Source organism: Mauremys reevesii, linkage group 3, assembly GCF_016161935.1.
Source record: "Mauremys reevesii isolate NIE-2019 linkage group 3, ASM1616193v1, whole genome shotgun sequence".
NCBI classification, from domain to species: domain Eukaryota; kingdom Metazoa; phylum Chordata; order Testudines; family Geoemydidae; genus Mauremys; species Mauremys reevesii.
In genome coordinates, this window is record NC_052625.1 from 180858058 (window position 1) to 180874702 (window position 16645).

Consider the following 16645-nt stretch of genomic DNA (forward strand, 5'->3'; position numbering starts at 1 on the left):
CAGTGATTGTCTAGCCTGACCTCCTGTGTAACACAAGCCACAGAACTTCCCTGAAATAATTCCTCTTTGAACTACAGCATATCTTTTAGAAATACATCTAGTCTTAATTAAAAAATTACTAATGATACAGAATCCACCACAACTCTGGCTAAACTATTGCAAAGATTAATTACCTGCACTGTTAAAATTGATACCTTATTTCCAATCTGAATTTGTTTAGCTTCAACTTGCTGTCACTGGATCTTGTTACACTTTTATCTGCTAGATTGAAAAACCCATTATCAAATATTTTTCTATACAGGTAATTTTAAACAGATCAACTCATCCCTTAACATTCTCCGTTAAGCCACATAGATCGAACTCCTTGAGTCTATCACTATAAAGCATGTTTTCTAATCCTTTACCACTATTTGACTCTTCTCCCAAGCATCTCCAATTTTTCAATATTTCTTGAATTGTGGACATCAGAACTGGACATAATATGCCAGTGGCACTAGTACCAAATACAAATACTCTCTACTCGAGATTCCCCACTTTATGCATCTATGGTTTGCATTAGTCCTTTTGGTCACCGCGTCACACTGGGAGTTCCTGTTCAGCTGACTATCCACCACGATTCCCAAAACTTTTTCAGAGTTCCCAGGATAGTGTCCCCCATCCTCTATATATGGGCTACAATCTCTGTTCCTAGATGTATGACTATACATTTGACTGTGCTAAAACACATATTGTTCTGAAATATGAGCCACAAGGGAGTGAAATGAGAAGCTTAGTATCATTGTAGTGGAGCATTCTGTTGTGTACACATTATCTAGCTCTGGTCCTGTGGCTAACTCCAATTTTATCAGCTCCTGGGAAAGTGACTACAATTTTTAATTTGATCAACTGTTCTCTTCCCTTTTTATCTTGACTCTTCTTCTCCCCACCTATCACCCTGACTTACAATATTTCTGACGATGATATGGTCCCCCTGAGGGTGATGTCACAATCACACCTCTCAACAGTGAGCTCTTCATAGGACATAGGGATGATATGGGGGACCAGAGAAGAGAGGATGACAGAAGAGCCTGGTCTAATGCATCTGCAATCAAGCAGGCTATGAGACTGTAATGTACAATGTACGATTATTTTCTATATGGAAAACAAAGTCAGAAAGCTAAAATTCACGGCGTGCCTGGATCTCAAAGACAAAGCAGATCTGAGTGTTGGTTTAGGCTGGTATCAGCTGCTTTAGTATTTGACAATTTAGACACAACACAGAAGACCAGATAGTTCCCTAGGGAACTAGGTAAAAAGATAATGCTGTATTAAGATAGGGTAGGGCTAATTTTTTTTATATATTTTTCTAAAAGCGAGCTGTTTACTATTCAGGGCTCCAGCCAGTTGAAATTGGAATCAATGGTAATAGGACTGGGTCCACAAAGCAATAGTTTTGTAAGGATAGGGGACTAAAATTGATAACAAGGCACTAAAGAGGGAAAAACATTTTAGAAGCCTGCAAAATTAAATAGCTTGTACTGAAACATGTTTCTACAGAGTCTTCGAATAAATAAGACATTTGAGAAGCAAATTAAATGACACGATGCACATACTGCAGCAACAGGTGCAGCTGTGACCTAAGTCAAATGAGGGACAGAATCTGATATTAGATAACTGCTCTTGAACCTGTCTGAGTTAGACGAACTGTTCTTTCCCCCCCCCCCCCCAATTTACGGAGCATTTATCTAGAAAATCTGCAGTCCATGGCCCAATTCTTCTTGCATGCTTACATCCATGTAAAACTAGAGCAACCATATACATTGACATCAGCTTATCTACTTTGGATTTATATTCTGGTCTAAGTGATAGAGAAGGTTAGCCCCAGATTCTAGTTCCATCTTTGGCTAGGAATTCATTTTAAATTCACTGAAGACCAAGCATCCCTGTGTAGTGAATGGAAATAATGCATGTACAGTATGCACATTAAAAGTAACATCTGGAAATACATGCATAGCTAGAGACTCTTGTACTGAAAGACAATCTCTGGCTTGGGGGGGGGGGGAGGAATGCTGGGAATTATCGATTTATAAATTAGAGTCTTTTAGTTTGAGTTGGGGTTTTGCTCACCTTCCAGGAAAGACTAGTGACCCAGGTTTGGATCTGAACTTTTGACATCTCCCTGTAAATGAATATGGTTATTGCCATGTAGGAATCTGTGACTGAGTGTTCTTAACTTTGCTTGTGCCCTTAAAAATTCTAACAGCTTTACTGTTGGAACAAGAGATGGGCCAATATCAGTATCTTTAATGTGAACCCTCTTTTAATGTTGTGGTGAGGGGAATTCAGATTCAAATCCTGGGACACAAACCAATGTCACGACCACTCTTATTATCTTCAACAATAAATCTTAGGGAAACAGCAGTGTTAGTGCCAAGTATGTGCTGATTTACTGTCAGGCAGTGGGTTGTCTGTGGTCCAAGGGCCAGATTCATATACTCTCACTCAAACAGGTAGCAAAATAGCTTACTACTCATGCAATCTTATTGAAACAAGTGGGACTACTTGTCCAGTAAGGTATTATGCAACACGAGTAAGGGCATCAAAATCTGACCCTAAGTTACTAGAGAATTTGTCCCATGGGGTAGCTTGAAAAGTTCAGAACAACCAGGACAAGGGACTGTCAAAAAAACAGAAAACAGTAGGCTGAAGAACCAGGATGCTGTTGTGGTGTTAATGTAAATTTAGAGCTGCTTTGCAAGCACTTGGCTGTATCTACAGTATTATATTTGCATCAAGACTATATTTTCTCTAAAGAGTAGGAAGTGCAAATATTACAGAGCACATCATCATGATGGTATAATGGTTGGCCCATGTTTAAAAAAGTAGAAGTCACAGTCTGGTTATCCCAGGCCAAGCAGTATATGGCTAGACATGTTAAATATTTGAGCATATAACTCCATAATTCCCAAAGCTAGAATTCCAGAAATTAAAGGGAAATAGAGCAACAAGGAAGAGAGAGAGGATAAGAGGTCATACAGAGACAATGAAGAGAGTAAACAATGGTGTGTAGCAAAAGATAGCAGAGGAGGAGAAAGGAACAGTGAATTGAAATCATGGAGGGGCAGAAGTTTTGCTGCACTACATCCCCGTGGAAGCTATAGGATTGGAAGACTAGTAGCAATCATGGACCCCGAGGCACAGGGGCAGCTCCAGGCACCAGCACGCCAAGCGCATGCCTGGGGCGGCAAGCCATGGGGGGCACTCTGCCGGTCGCCACGAGGGCAGCAGGCAGGTTGCCTTTGGCGGCATGCCTGTAGAGGGTCCGCTGGTCCTGCGGCTTTGGCGGACCTCCTGCAGGCATTCCGCCGAATCCGCGGGACCGGGGACCTCCCACAGGCAAGCCGCTGAAGGCAGCTTGCCTGCTGTGCTTGGGGCGGCAAAATACCTAGAGCCACCCCTGCTGAGGCATAGAGGAGTTACACGATGTCCATCCACTCAAAGGACAGGCCAGTAATGGATTAGATCAAGGGTCTCAGACTCTTGGCCCATGAGCCTCTCCAATGTGGCACGCGGGACTCCAGCAGTTTGGGGGCCGGGTCTCTTCCCTTGGCCCCACCTGCCACCCTGGGTGCACTCCCCTTAGGGGCCCCAGCAGCGCAGTGAAGCTGAGTGGCATCTGCCTGCTCGCTCCAGTGGCTGCCGGCCCCTCCCTGTGGCCTGGGAGCAGGGTGGGGCTGTGCCTCCATGTGCTGCCCCTGCCCTGAGTGCCCCTGTGGCCAGTGGGATGCTATGGGGGCAGTGCCTGGGGGCAGAATCACACAGAGGCCCCCCAGCCCACCCTGCCTTGGAGCCCCAGGTAAGCGATGCACCTCTAATCTCCTCCCAGAGCCTGCACCCCCTCCTCACAGCCCCCAGTCCCCAAACTCCCTCACAGAGCCTGCACCCCAATCCCCTACCCAAGACCTCCTCCCCCACCCAAACTCCATCCCAGAGCCTTAGGCAGGTGGGGGATGGAGTTTGTGGGGGGCGGGTTCTAGGAGGCATGAGTGACATTGGCCTACTGGGAGGATTTGAGGACTAGCACTGGCCCTAAGGTAAACTGAGTTTGAGACTCCTGGATTAGATTCTAGATGCTGATACAGCAGAGTGCAGACCAAAATCTAATCACATCTCTGGCAGTGCTGGAATTATGTACTGGTATGTCTCAAGGCCTGGGATGATTACTGTCTATTGGTAAAGCATTGGATAAGAGTGTGGGGGGGGGGGAAACCAAAAGGACTAAGTTAACTTTAGAGAACAGTACGATATTGTTAGGGCTTTTCCCTTGAATGTTACATTGAATGAATAAGCTTGTTAACGGTTCCTTTGTGTGAACTGTGATTCATTTTCTTTTTTTAACAAAGATATAACCAATGACATAGTTTTAATTTGAAGTGCAGGAGCAGGAAATAAACAGGAGTTTGAGGGAGTCTGGAAGACTGCACAGGGTCCAGTGACATCCAGCAATTTAAGCTTCGGTGGTGAGCTGTATGAGCACTAGCATCACAACTCCCTCAGGGTTAACAAAGGTGGGGAAAGGATTAGTGGAAAGAGAGAGACATGTTGCCAGAGATGATGAGTGTGATGGAAGGATTAGAATTTGAAACACTTTTTAGGAGGAGGGTCTAGGGAAGGGAGCAGGCAAGTGTTTTCCCAACATAACTGAAACTAAGAAAAAATTGAAACAATATTGAGTAGTTATTTGAAGGTGAATTTTGCACATGCCTGTATTTTGTGCTGGCAGAGGGAGCTGCACATATTAAATAGTAGCTTTGAAATTTGGCCCTAGAATACCAAAGGTAATGTGGCCCTCTTCTTCCTCAAACCGAAAGTTGTCTTTCCTTTACAAAATGTCCATCCGTGTATCTTGTGCTACAGTGCCTCTAACCCTTCTCTTCAGTTTAATGTCTTCTCCAACACTGTTTTTCTCCTTCTTTTCTTCTTCTTCTCTGCCATCTTTTGCTATGTACCATTGTTTACTCTGCTCCTAGACTATAACAGTCCATACAGAGACAATCTTCTCCTTACTCTCTGGACACTCTCTCTTCCTCATTGCTCCATTTCCCCTTTAATTTCTCCTTTGCATACTATCACAGCCAGCTTACCAGAACAGACCTTAAGTATTTGGGATTCTCCCTAAAACCTCCTTTTAAATGTGTTTTGCAACCACCTACTTTGAATGTATAAGTAATTCAGCGTACAGTGCTCCCACACTTTCTCTCTGTTATATATTACAATAGTGGGTTAATGAGAGTGAATCACTATTAGGCTAAAACCTTCTACTTTATAATCTATTACAAATAAAGATGATAAATCAGGTTGGGGTGGGGTGGAATTGAAAGGAGTGTTGCCCAGTGGATAGAAAACTGGACTGGAACGCAAGCCGGGGTTCTCTTCTCAGTTCTGCCAGTAGCCTGCTAAATGACTTTGGGCAAGTCACTTCATCTCTCTGAACCTCAGTTTTCTCTGTCTATAAAATGGGCATAAGAATACTGACCTCCTTTGTAAAGTGCTTTGGAATCTATTGTTGAAAAGCCCTCTATAAGAACTAGATATTATTATTACTACTACTATTCCTAGCTCTCAAAACTATGGCCTAAGCAAAAAGAACAATAGCTCTTATATGGGGGGAAATGATGAAAAATAACCTGATTTGACACTTGGACTGTTTTTTGTATATACTCCCACAACTTCTCAACTACATTACAATTCTCCCATAGTGTATCTGCTCAGACAATGTGAATACTAATGATTACCTTTAAGGATGATTAGCTCAGCTGGCCTGCACTCTTGGAACCCATTCCCTCCTGGTGGTGTCACAGGAAGATTTATGCACATTAAGATTCCATACCTTTCTCCCTAGAACATCAATGATGTAGTCCACTGGTGGTCCAAGGCCTTTGTGGTGACCCACGTAGAGTTGGCAGGTCAGGGGGTGGTATTGATTCTCTTCCCCATTACCAGCTGATAAACTGTATTACAAAAAGCCTACAATACATTAATTTTCCCCCTGATATTACTTCTCCATGTAAGCAACTGTTGTCATTGCCACAGAGATATTTGGTCATGAATGGGAAAGAGTCTCTTGGATGATCATAAATAGGAGATCCATGAGGTCATCTACACTTTGTAGAAGTTTGAGAACCTCATTCCTAGAGGCCTTCTAAGACTTCTGAGTTCTTCCTGTTCAAAATTCTTTCCCCTCTTCAGTCCCATTTCGGTAAGCTTGTAAATAACACCCTGAAGTTATCTTGCTTTCTCTCCAAGGATCTTGGAGCACTTTGTAAACACTAATGAATTAAGCCTCACCACACTTCTCCACAGCAGCTATTAGTAATATCCCCATTCCACAGATGGGAAAATGGAGAGACAGAGAAGTGTAAGTGTGGTGTTGAAAGTCAGAGAAGTCTGGGGCAGTTGCAGGAATAGAACACACGGTGCTGACACTCCCTCCTGTGCTTTACCCACAAGCTCCTTCCCCTCAAAAGCTCTCTTTGGAAGTTACATTCCTGAGGTCCTTGGTGATGCAAACAGTCTGTATTTGGTTCACAGAGAAGAACGCTGCAAATTCTATCCTGTATTCCTCTGCTGACTGCCATTTTCTAGTTTGTTTTCCTCTCTCTGTCCCTATCTCCCTTTTCCTTTCCTCTGCTCTCATACATGCAATCTCCTTTGTGACCCTTCACTCCCTCTCTGCCCAACCCTGTCTGTTTGGCTCCCCCGGCAGCCTACCAGCTTGTGTTTCTGCTGTGCCTTCCTCTGAGCACTAGCCCACTCCTTGCATCTTCGTATCACAGAGCTATGGCGGTGCACTTAGCAGAGGTGATAAGGAGCACACCCGTGGGTTGTGAGCAGCTCTCGCACTGAAGGGAGGTGGAGACTCAGTGGCAAAAAGTGCCATAATAGCTGGGATAGATGCACGTGTGTGGCTGAGATCATCCTGGGAAAGGACCTGGCCATGGTTTTATTACTGAGTGCTACTCAGGTGAGAGATCAGTGTATCACAGAGCATGAATCGCCAAAGGACACCCCCCCCCCCACACACTACCTCACTGGAACAGTCAGAAATTGTGCAAGATACTTTTTTACTCTATGGCTAAATCACGCCACTTGCTGCAATATCGGGTTTGAGCTCTGCCCCCAGTGGTTATATACATCCCCCCCCCGACATTCTCATATCCGCTCGGGAACAGACCGTTTACATGACACATCCCCGCCGCAAAAAAAACAACCACCCAAAACTCATGCCCACAACACGCCAAGCCAACCCCCTACTCCGGGCGCTGGCGAGGTCAGGCTGATGTCTCGCCTCCCACCCAGCTGTGTCGGGCTGAGCCCAGGCAGCCTCCTGATTGGCCGGCGGGATCACCTCAGCTCTCCGCCTCCTGGCGCTGAGTCACAATACAAGAGGCGGAGGCAAGCCGGGGAGGTGAGGGCCCCGCCAGGGGGACTCCAGACAGCGGCCTCGGGGTGTGTGAGACAAGCGCGAGTGACGTGCCACGTGACGCTGCTTCCCCCCGAAAGGAAGCTCCTTGGTAGTTCTTGGTGGAGAAAGCACCCAGCATCCCCCTCCATGCACAGAAGTGCCTGATTCCCAGCAGAGCGCGGTGTGACTCCAGATCGTGGCTCTCGCAGGATCAGAACTTGGTCCAGAGATGTTATCTCCCACCCTGTCTCTCGTGATTCCCCGGGCTAGTCCTGTGGGTGCAAAACTAGCAGGATGGGGCCCCTAATCCGGTCACTTTGGCAGGGACGCCATATGATGAGCAACTGGATTTGCAAAAGGCGAACGCCTCTCCTTTCAGAAACCCCTGTAAAGTGCCCCCCAGGTTTCTGATACGGTGCTTGATTCCCCCCCCCCCCCCGCCCGCGTTTAATTAATGCCCTGGTCTGTTTGCTTGCTGGCTGCTTTGTTTTGGTTGGTCCGCCCAGGACTGTCAGATGAGGGTGAATTGTAATTTGGGCTTTTTCTCTCCTGAGCTCTTAATTTTTGTGTCTGGCCAACGTAGAAAATTAGGTCCCGCATTTGCCTCCCTCCCCCGGTGTTGGCATAGAATGTAACTTTTATTATAAAATATTTGGCCAGAGACATCCCTGATATAATCCCACTGATGGGATTTCAGAGTAATGCCTGTAGACATCTGTCTAATGAACCCTATTGACTCCATCCCATTCTATTCTGTAGGACTTTTCCAGCAGGGGAGGCAGCTTTGAAATGCACCCCACACACCAAGATCTGTCTGCGCTGAATTATGAGACTTACAAAAAATGAGTGAACATTAAAACCCCAAGGAGGCAGAGTTTCCTTACCTAGTGCCTGATCCAAAACCCATTAAGTCAATGAAAAGAGTCACTGATTTCAGGGAGCTTTGGCTCAGCCCCCCAAATGCCTTATCCGGTGGGGTGCTGAGTCCCTCCTGTGAGATGCTGGGCTGCTTTATTTCCTGCCGCTGTCAGTGGGTGTTTGGGAGACCAGGTGAGTGAGGGAATATCTTTTATTGGAGCAACTTCTGTCAGTCAGAGAGACAAGCTTTTGAGCCACACAGAGCTCAGTGTCTTGTCTCTTTAATAGCCTGGGACCCATAGGGCTACATCTGCACTGCATACAGCAGTGGGTGTTGGGGACATTCAGAACCTCACAGGATCAGGCCCCACGCGACTGACACTTGATAGATCTGTTGCAGTGTAGGCTGCAGGCTGCTGTTCTGAGGCTCTCTCGATTCCCCTTCCGTCCCCCCACCTACCCGTGTCTGTATCCTGTGGGTCCCTCCTCTAGGGCGGGCACCAGACAGCCAGTGAGGTCAATTGACATCTCTGCAGCAAGCTGTTTGCACACAAAGGCCAGTCCCAGGACAAGGCAGTAAGTAACTGAGCTTCCTCTTAGAGCGATAAGGTGGGGTGGATAATATCAGTTATTGGACTAACTTCTGTTGGTGAAAGAGACAAGCTTTGGAGCTTACACAGTGCTGCTGCTTGATATTCTTCCCTACCTCGTTCTTTGCCCTGGAGGAGAATGAGGGGTGTGTGTGTGGGGTGTGGGGGGGTGGATGTGTGATGCGTTTTTGCCTTCTTGTGGTCCTGGGAGCTGTTGATGCTTTCTGTTTTGAGGGGGAAGGGGCAGAGAATTGATGATAAAAGGAGGAACTGGGGAGTTTATAAAATAAAAGGAGGATTTGGAGGGGGGCCAATGTGAAAGAAAGAGCTAGGTTTTTAACTGCTTTGGGGTATGTGACCTGTACCTATTGAGATCCTGAGCTTTAAGCTGGCATCACCAGGCAGGCTTTTCATCCTCCTCTGGCATCGGTGCCATGACCTTGGGCCCCCCTTTTCTCATCTGCTTGGATTCAGATCTGTGCTTTGGAAGGTCTGAACTGCTTGGAGCACCAGCTTTTTCTCTTAATTCTGGGTCTGGTTTTAGTAACAATTTAAGTGAAAATAATAATTTTGGTGAATAAATGATATAGCTTACTTTCCTCCAGCTAAATTCTATTTTCAGGTTCATCTGGGTATTTAATTTTAAACTGGCTTGCTGGAACCATCAATGCTAGGCTTTAGAAAGTGCCTCACCAGATCTCCAAAAGGCTGGGATGAGAAATCGTCTTTCCCTGCCTGTCTCAGTCAAAAATGAGAGGAAAGGAGAGAGCAGAGTTTCTCTCTTTAGTTGTTTATTCTCGGCAAAGTGTACCCTACTCCCCTATAGGTAGCTGTGAACTGAGCAGGAAGCTAGGGGTTAGGAGATGTGGAGTCTGTTCTCAACTCTGCTGCTGACTAACTGTGTGACCTTGGGCAAGTCACTTCACCCCTCTGTGCTTCTCTTTTCCCATATGTATTTACCTGCCTTTGAGATCTTCTGAAGAAACATGCTACATTAATGTCACTAGACTATACCCCAGCATTATCTGAGAGGGGAAAAGGGAAAGAGGGATAACCAGGCCAGGCAGAGATTTAAGGTTACAGTGAAAGCTGGGTAGAGGGTAATGGAATTTTATGTGTAAAACTGAACTTTAATTTTTGTTTCGTATTTTTTTTTCTTTCTGTAACAACTAGCAGTTGTTTTGAGTGATAGACCCTCTTTATCTTTTAAGAAGAGGGATTTAAACTTTCATCATGTACTTTAATATAAGGTTTTAAACGAACGTCATTATATTCACCCTCATATTTAGACTGTGCTTCAGTGAGAAGAATTTGTGTTGAAGAAATGCTATATTTTGTGCGAATTATATTTTTATTATAAGACAAGAGTATGCTTCACTACTATGTAGTAGCCTGTCTAATAATACTTAGATAACCAAGATGATATTTTCACCACTGGTATGTGATACATCTTAACTACTATGCTATGGAGTTGATTTTGTCTTTCCTATGTAAACTCATTGGCCTACCAACAAACCCCTTAACCTCCAGTTTGTTCTGTTTTTTGTTGTTGTGTGTTTGCTTGTTTTCACTACCATGGCAGAAAATATATATCAGCAACTTTTAAGTAGCTGTAGATAAGGATTTGTCATTGTCAGCATTTCAATTATAAAGTCAGATGGAAATTTCTGCTTGCTTTAAAACTGGCATAAATTCCTGGAGTGAATTTAAAAATCAAGTAAAAAAATTATTTGACAATCTCAAGGGTAAGGCTGTGAAAAATAAGAGCAATGGAACACTAATGGATTTCTCATGGTCCTAGTTCTCTAACAGCTTTGTTTTAAACTAAAATCTTCATATTATTAGCCCAGGATGTGGACTACATGCCAATATCTGCTTTCTTGACTCATGTGAGTACCCCATTCCCTTCAGTATGACATTGGGTTGTCAGGAAGATGAACAGGATTTGATCCTAGGCTCTTTTTCATACATCATATGTTTATGCCGTGTAGGTATGTGTGTGTATATGCATACACACAAAATGATGATCAAAACAGCTCAAAATATAATAAGGGTTTCATTTGAAACTCTTGAAATCCAGAAAATATACAAAGGCTGAGACAAATCTCGCTTTGTATTATTATAAACCATACAACTTAACTGAAAGAAAGGGACACTAGGTCACAGAGAGGTCCCAGCTCAGAGTTGAATATGCCGCTATTCTTGAATCACCGGACCACATTCTGAATTGACTTACCTACCTAAAACTCCTTGACTTCAGTGGAATAGGCTGCGGCAGCACCAGAATATAGCCTGCTGTGTTTTCTCCAGTTATTTTAAAAGTTTCTAAATCTCATGTACCATATTTTCCGGCGTATAAGACGACTGGGCGTATCAGACGACCCCCTAATTTTCCAGTTAAAACATAGGTTTTGGCCTATACTCGCCGTATAAGACTACCCCCCCTTCCGAGACTGAAGGACCCACCACCGAAGACCCGGTAGGGAACCGCCCAGTGAGTACACCCCCCACCCACGTCCTGCCCCCCCTCAGAAACCACAACCCATAACCCCCCCTGCCCTGCTCCTTGTCCCCTGACCACTCCCCCCCCAGAACCCCACCCCCTGCCAAACTTGCCCCGCTCCCTGTCCCCTGACTGCCCTGACCCTATCCACCACCATCCCAATAGACCCCAGAAACTCCTACGCGGCGCCTACCCAACCCCCCCTTCCCCTGTCTGCCCCCCCAGAACCTCTGCCCGATCCAACCCCTTCTCCCCCGCCCCAGTCCCAGCCCTGGCCTCTTACCCCTGCCGGGGCCAGGTCGGCGCCGGGCCGGGCCGGCACGGGCCGCAGCCGCGGGGCCTGAGCTGGGCCAGGTCCGAGCCGCGCAGGTGGGACCAGCCCGAGCCGGGGGTGCTTGGCTGGGACCGGGCTGGGGCGCTCGGCCAGGGCCAGGAGGAGCCGTCCCGCCCCCTCCCCCACACGCCCGGCTTACCTGCCTGCTCCTTTTTTCAGGCTTCCCGCGAACATTTGATTCGCGGGAAGCCGGGGAAGGGGAGGAGAAGGAGGGCGGAGCGTTCACGGGAGCGGTGTCATCTATTAAGCCTGCTCGGATTGGCTGAGTCAGAGAGGCGGGCTATTACAACCTTTGCCAATCCGAGCAGGCTTTGTATGCATTAATAGAATACACCAGTGAGACCCCTCCCAGGATTGGCTCAGCCGAAGCTGTTTATACCCGGCGTATAAGACGACCCCCGATTTTTGGGGGTTGTTTTTAGTTTAAAAAGTCGTCTTATACGCCGGAAAATACGGTACCAATTTGTACTTTGCTGTCTATCGGTTGCATTTATTTTGACCCCATTGGTAAAGTATGTGAGTACAGAATCTTTACTGTATTTCTCCTCACAATAGCTCTGTGAGAAAGGGAAATATCCATACTGATCCTCATTTTACAGATAGGAAACTGAGGCACAGAGAGACTAAGGCTATGTCTATACTACCCGCCCGGGTCGGCGGGTAGCGTTCGACTTCTTGGAGTTAGATATATCGCGTCTCATCTAGACGGGGGAGCCGCGGACTTCGATCCCGCGGTGTCTGGACGGGTGAGTAGTTCAAACTAAGGTAGTTCGAGTTCAGCTACGCTATTCACGTAGCTGAACTTGCGTACCTTAGTTCGACCCCGCCCCCCAGTGTAGACCAGGCTTATGTGTCTAAGGCCACTGTGGTAAAGGAGGCAGCTGAACCTGGGTCGCTCCACTCCCAGGCTAACATGCTAACCACTGACCATCCTTCCTGCCTTTGCACATGAGGATTCATCACTAGCAAACTCCCGCTCTCCAATCTGATTGAGCTCGCTTTTTTGGATTAAAGTACTTCTATAAAACATCTAAACACAGTACTGCATTTTTTATATAACATCAACATTTTCAAACTGAAGGACTTCCTGTGCTTTTGGAATGACAGATGTTGAAAGTGATGGCAACTCCATACAAGCTAAAAGGCATTTTTACAATGACCTATTGCAGTGATTCTCAGGCTTCCTTGCATCGTGACCCCTTTCTGACAACAAAAATTAATACATGACCCCAGGAGGAGGGACCAGAGAGCAAACCCGCCGAGGTGGCAGGGCCAAAGCTGAAGCCCAAGGGCTTCTCCCCTGGGTGGTGGGGCTTGGGCTTGGGCTTCAGACTTGCTGGGGCCCTTGGCCAACACCAGCCTTGGCAACCCCATTAAAATGCGGCTGCAGTCCACTTTTGGGTCTTGACCCACAGTTTGTGTAAGATAAAAAAATACAAGTATTTGAACAAAAGCATTCTTGTTTGGTAACACCAACAGACCCTGGGTGTTGGCAGGCAGGCTTGAACCTGGGAAGCTTAGTGTATGAGCCTCTACTGCATGAGCTAAAGGCCAACTGGCTGTTAGCTAAGACTGTAGAGCAGACTCATTAATCTCTGTCTCTCGCTAAGTGGTCTCAGTGCCACTAGATGGGACAGAACACCACGCTCAGAAGGTGTGTGGGTTACGCTTGCATTTCAAACATGGAAATGCAGAAGTGAACGGGGACCTTTATTTACTAGGATTGAACTGCAGAATATTTCTGATATTTTAAAAATAATGATAGGGCCTAATACATTAAGAGAGGGCAGGTTACTAGGCACCTGGTAGACAAACACAACAGAAGCGTGTGGGAGGGGCATGTTTCAGCAGCTAGGAAGCTGGTGGGCCTGATTTTTCTCCTAGGCTGCTGCCCCTGGACCATGCTGGGGAGGCCTTTGGTACTGGCTTTGGCTAATAGGTATGTGATTAAAATATGATATAATTAAGCCATATTTTTAATATCACAGCCTTTCTTGTTGCTTTTCTTGCTTAATCTTATTTACCGAATAGTCTAAAGCAAACTTCTTTTATCTGTCATGCTGGCAATGAGAGATGAATTTTTAAATGCCAGGCATACTATACTTGGAGCTTATAAGGTCATATCATCATGGCCTACATAAGGCTATTTCTGAATAGATGAGTGAGTGATCCATGACTTCAAACAGGTGGAATTTCCTCCTTATTCTTCACTTGGGTGGGTGGCGGAAGGATTTTTCCTCTTCTTCCTTGTGGTGATACCAGGAAGTTTACTCCAGTCCCCGCCCCCAAATGAGCATATCACTTGTCATCTATGGAGGCCAAAGCTGTTTGCTTGGGGGAACCTGTGTATCTGCACTGGTACTCAACCTACCCCAACTCTCCACAGCTTTTTTTGTCACTAGCTCCTCTGTCGTTTGCTGCCCTCCTCATCCTAGAATAGCCCCCTCTTAAGAGTTTTTCACATCACAGAGGGTGAAAGCAGGTCCGTTAATACTGACACTGTCAACATGATTGATCTGCTGAAGACCCAGTTCACTGGGGGTGGGTATGTGGGAACAATGCTGTGGAGAGCAGATCTGTATCTAGCTGTGCACTGTGGACCCTGACTCTTGTGGAACCACCACAGAGACCCTGTGTCAGAGAAAGGGGGAATGAGGGTGTGATGGTGACCCAGCATATTGGACAGCCCCTATCCAGATCCATACCACCTTTCTGTCCCCTCCACCACTATGGGCAGAGGGAACAATATGCCTCCTGATGATCAAGAGTTTAAAAATTAACACACTTGGGGGGAGCTTCAAATACATGTGACCATCCACTTCATCGTCGAGCTCTCATCCCTCTCTTTCCTTATGAAAGAACGTTGTGGCATTTCTATGCTTAACCATTATGGTCCTATCACCATAATATATGAACATTTTCACAGTCTTCAGTGCACTGTATTTATTCTCATAACACCCCCATGAAAGAGGAAGTGCTATCACCCAGATGGGAAACTGAGGCACAGAGAGACTAAATGACTTGACAACGGTCATGTAGAAAGCCTGTGGCAGATCAGGGTCTTAAATCTATAACTCCCAAGTCTTAGGCTGGTGCCCTAACTATTGGACCATCCTTTCTTTCTTCAGGAAAGGTTGGATCTAGGCTTCTGGTTTGGTTTTATCTTAGAGCTAAGCCCAAAGAATGAACTGTGAGTCTGGATATTGAATCTGTTCCACAGCTCAGGAGTAGGTGTTCACCACTGGGTACTTGGGTTGGACCCATCTCTAGTGCTCAACAAATATAAGGGACAAGATTTTCAAAATGACTTGTGATTTTGCGTGCCTTCGTTTTTGGATCCTCTACTTGATGCTTGAAAGACAGCCTGATAGTTAGAAAGTGTTGGCTTTTTCAAAGTGCCATGAGTTGAGCACCCAAAAATAGGTTTTAGGTTTTGTATTTCAATGACAAAGGGTGGTACATCTAATTTTTTAAAATTACAGCAATGACTTTTCATGAGATACTTCAGTCTAATAAATCAGTCGTTGTGGTTCGTGTTCAGACATGTAGCATTAATCTTAATTTTGCAAATAGCCATTCAAAGAATTTTCATCTGAAGTATATTCTTCCCTTCAGCATGCTTTTAGCATAAGTCTTTCCAAAATGTACAATCTTATAAGGCTTTTTTCTTGGCAAAGAATAAGCCTTAGAAGAATGCCATAAAGTACTGTAAAAGGAGCTAGTGTTTAATAATGCAAACAGCATTGAACTCTTAGACCCCAGGAAAAAAAAAATCAATAATAGTAGGATACTGGCAATTAGAACTCATTTTACAAGTTTTAAAATGATACATTGTGGGCAAAACTCTCCATCCAGTTACACTAGTATGAATAACGACTAACTCATGGAGTCTGGAGGGGCCAAAATGTGGTTTTAGGATGTAACAGTTACTCTTCCTGGTTTTACATCCTTGCAACTGAGACCAGTGGGCAGATCCTTAGCTGGAATTGTCACAGCTCCAGTGACTTTAATGGAACTGTGATGATTTACACCAGCTGAGGATCTGTCCTCAGGTTTTGGCCACTTCCAGCATTGCACTGGTTTAGTGAAAAGTTCCTGCTTATTAAAGGGATAGTATACCATTATTATTAACTGTTATTTGTTGTTTGTATTGTACTAGTGGCTAGGGACCCCATTCATGGGTGAGGGTTCCACTGTTCTAGGTGCTGTACAGATATACCAAAAAGACATCTCTGTAGATGTTTTTTTTTTATTGAGCTTTTGGTTTGCCTTGCATTTTACCGTGCTGCAGATCATCTTCTAGCAGCCTGCCAGACAGCTCTAAGTGCAACATATTTCTGACCCAAGAACTTGTTAACGGCAACTGGAAGTGCAGAGGGGTTACAGGAATCTCCTGATTCTGCTTTGTAGATTCTGGTACATCAATATCATTGTGAAATGTATGTACAGATACTATGTAAGGAGTTATGTGTATATATACTGAAAATGTTATTGAAGTCTGTTTCAAGGTATTAGTCACCAGAAAACAGGTTTTCTGTCAGACGAGATGTTTAGCCATCTATCTGTTTACGTGTAAATTGACTGTTGTCTCATTCACAATCAGTCCCTTATCACCAGTCTGAACTGAATGCAAATGACGAATTGTAAAAAGGAATCTCAGAAATCAACTGACAGGAAGAGGAACACAGCAGGGGAAGAGAACCTTATCTTGAGGTGCATATAAAAGGTTTGCTTGAGTATATTGGGGTACAAGGGCATCCCTTAAGTAGGAAGTAAATGGACAGCAGACTTGCTTTGTGAAAAAGTGGTCTCAACTAGAGTTAGCTGAAAACAGTGAAAAGACCTTTGGGTGAGATAAGCTTCTTTAGAGAGGAGGTTAACCTGTTAGCGAAGTTTAGTCTCTAGAAAACATGTTA

At 45.2% G+C, this 16645-nt stretch overlaps 1 protein-coding gene across 16 annotated transcripts in view; it reads left to right on the forward strand.

Annotated features, from left to right (window-relative positions):
* The first annotated feature begins 983 nt into the window (after nt 1-983).
* The window catches only part of LPIN1 (lipin 1), a 114226-nt gene continuing 98564 nt past the window's right edge, over nt 984-16645 (forward strand). The window contains exons 1-4 of one of the 16 annotated variants that reach the window (XM_039530731.1): nt 7434-7553; nt 8204-8494; nt 8795-8878; nt 16333-16455. Coding sequence is in view for 1 of the 16 variants with exons in the window: in XM_039530728.1 (XP_039386662.1) it covers nt 1110-1118 (9 nt within the window). In the remaining 15 variants the exon portion in view is untranslated. Of the gene's footprint in view, nt 1119-4418; nt 4548-6983; nt 7004-7433; nt 7554-8203; nt 8495-8794; nt 8879-8924; nt 9039-12457; nt 12476-16020; nt 16169-16332; nt 16456-16645 lie in introns of those variants that run through there. The other 15 variants (XM_039530734.1, XM_039530733.1, XM_039530743.1 and 12 more) reach the window with 15 other exon arrangements.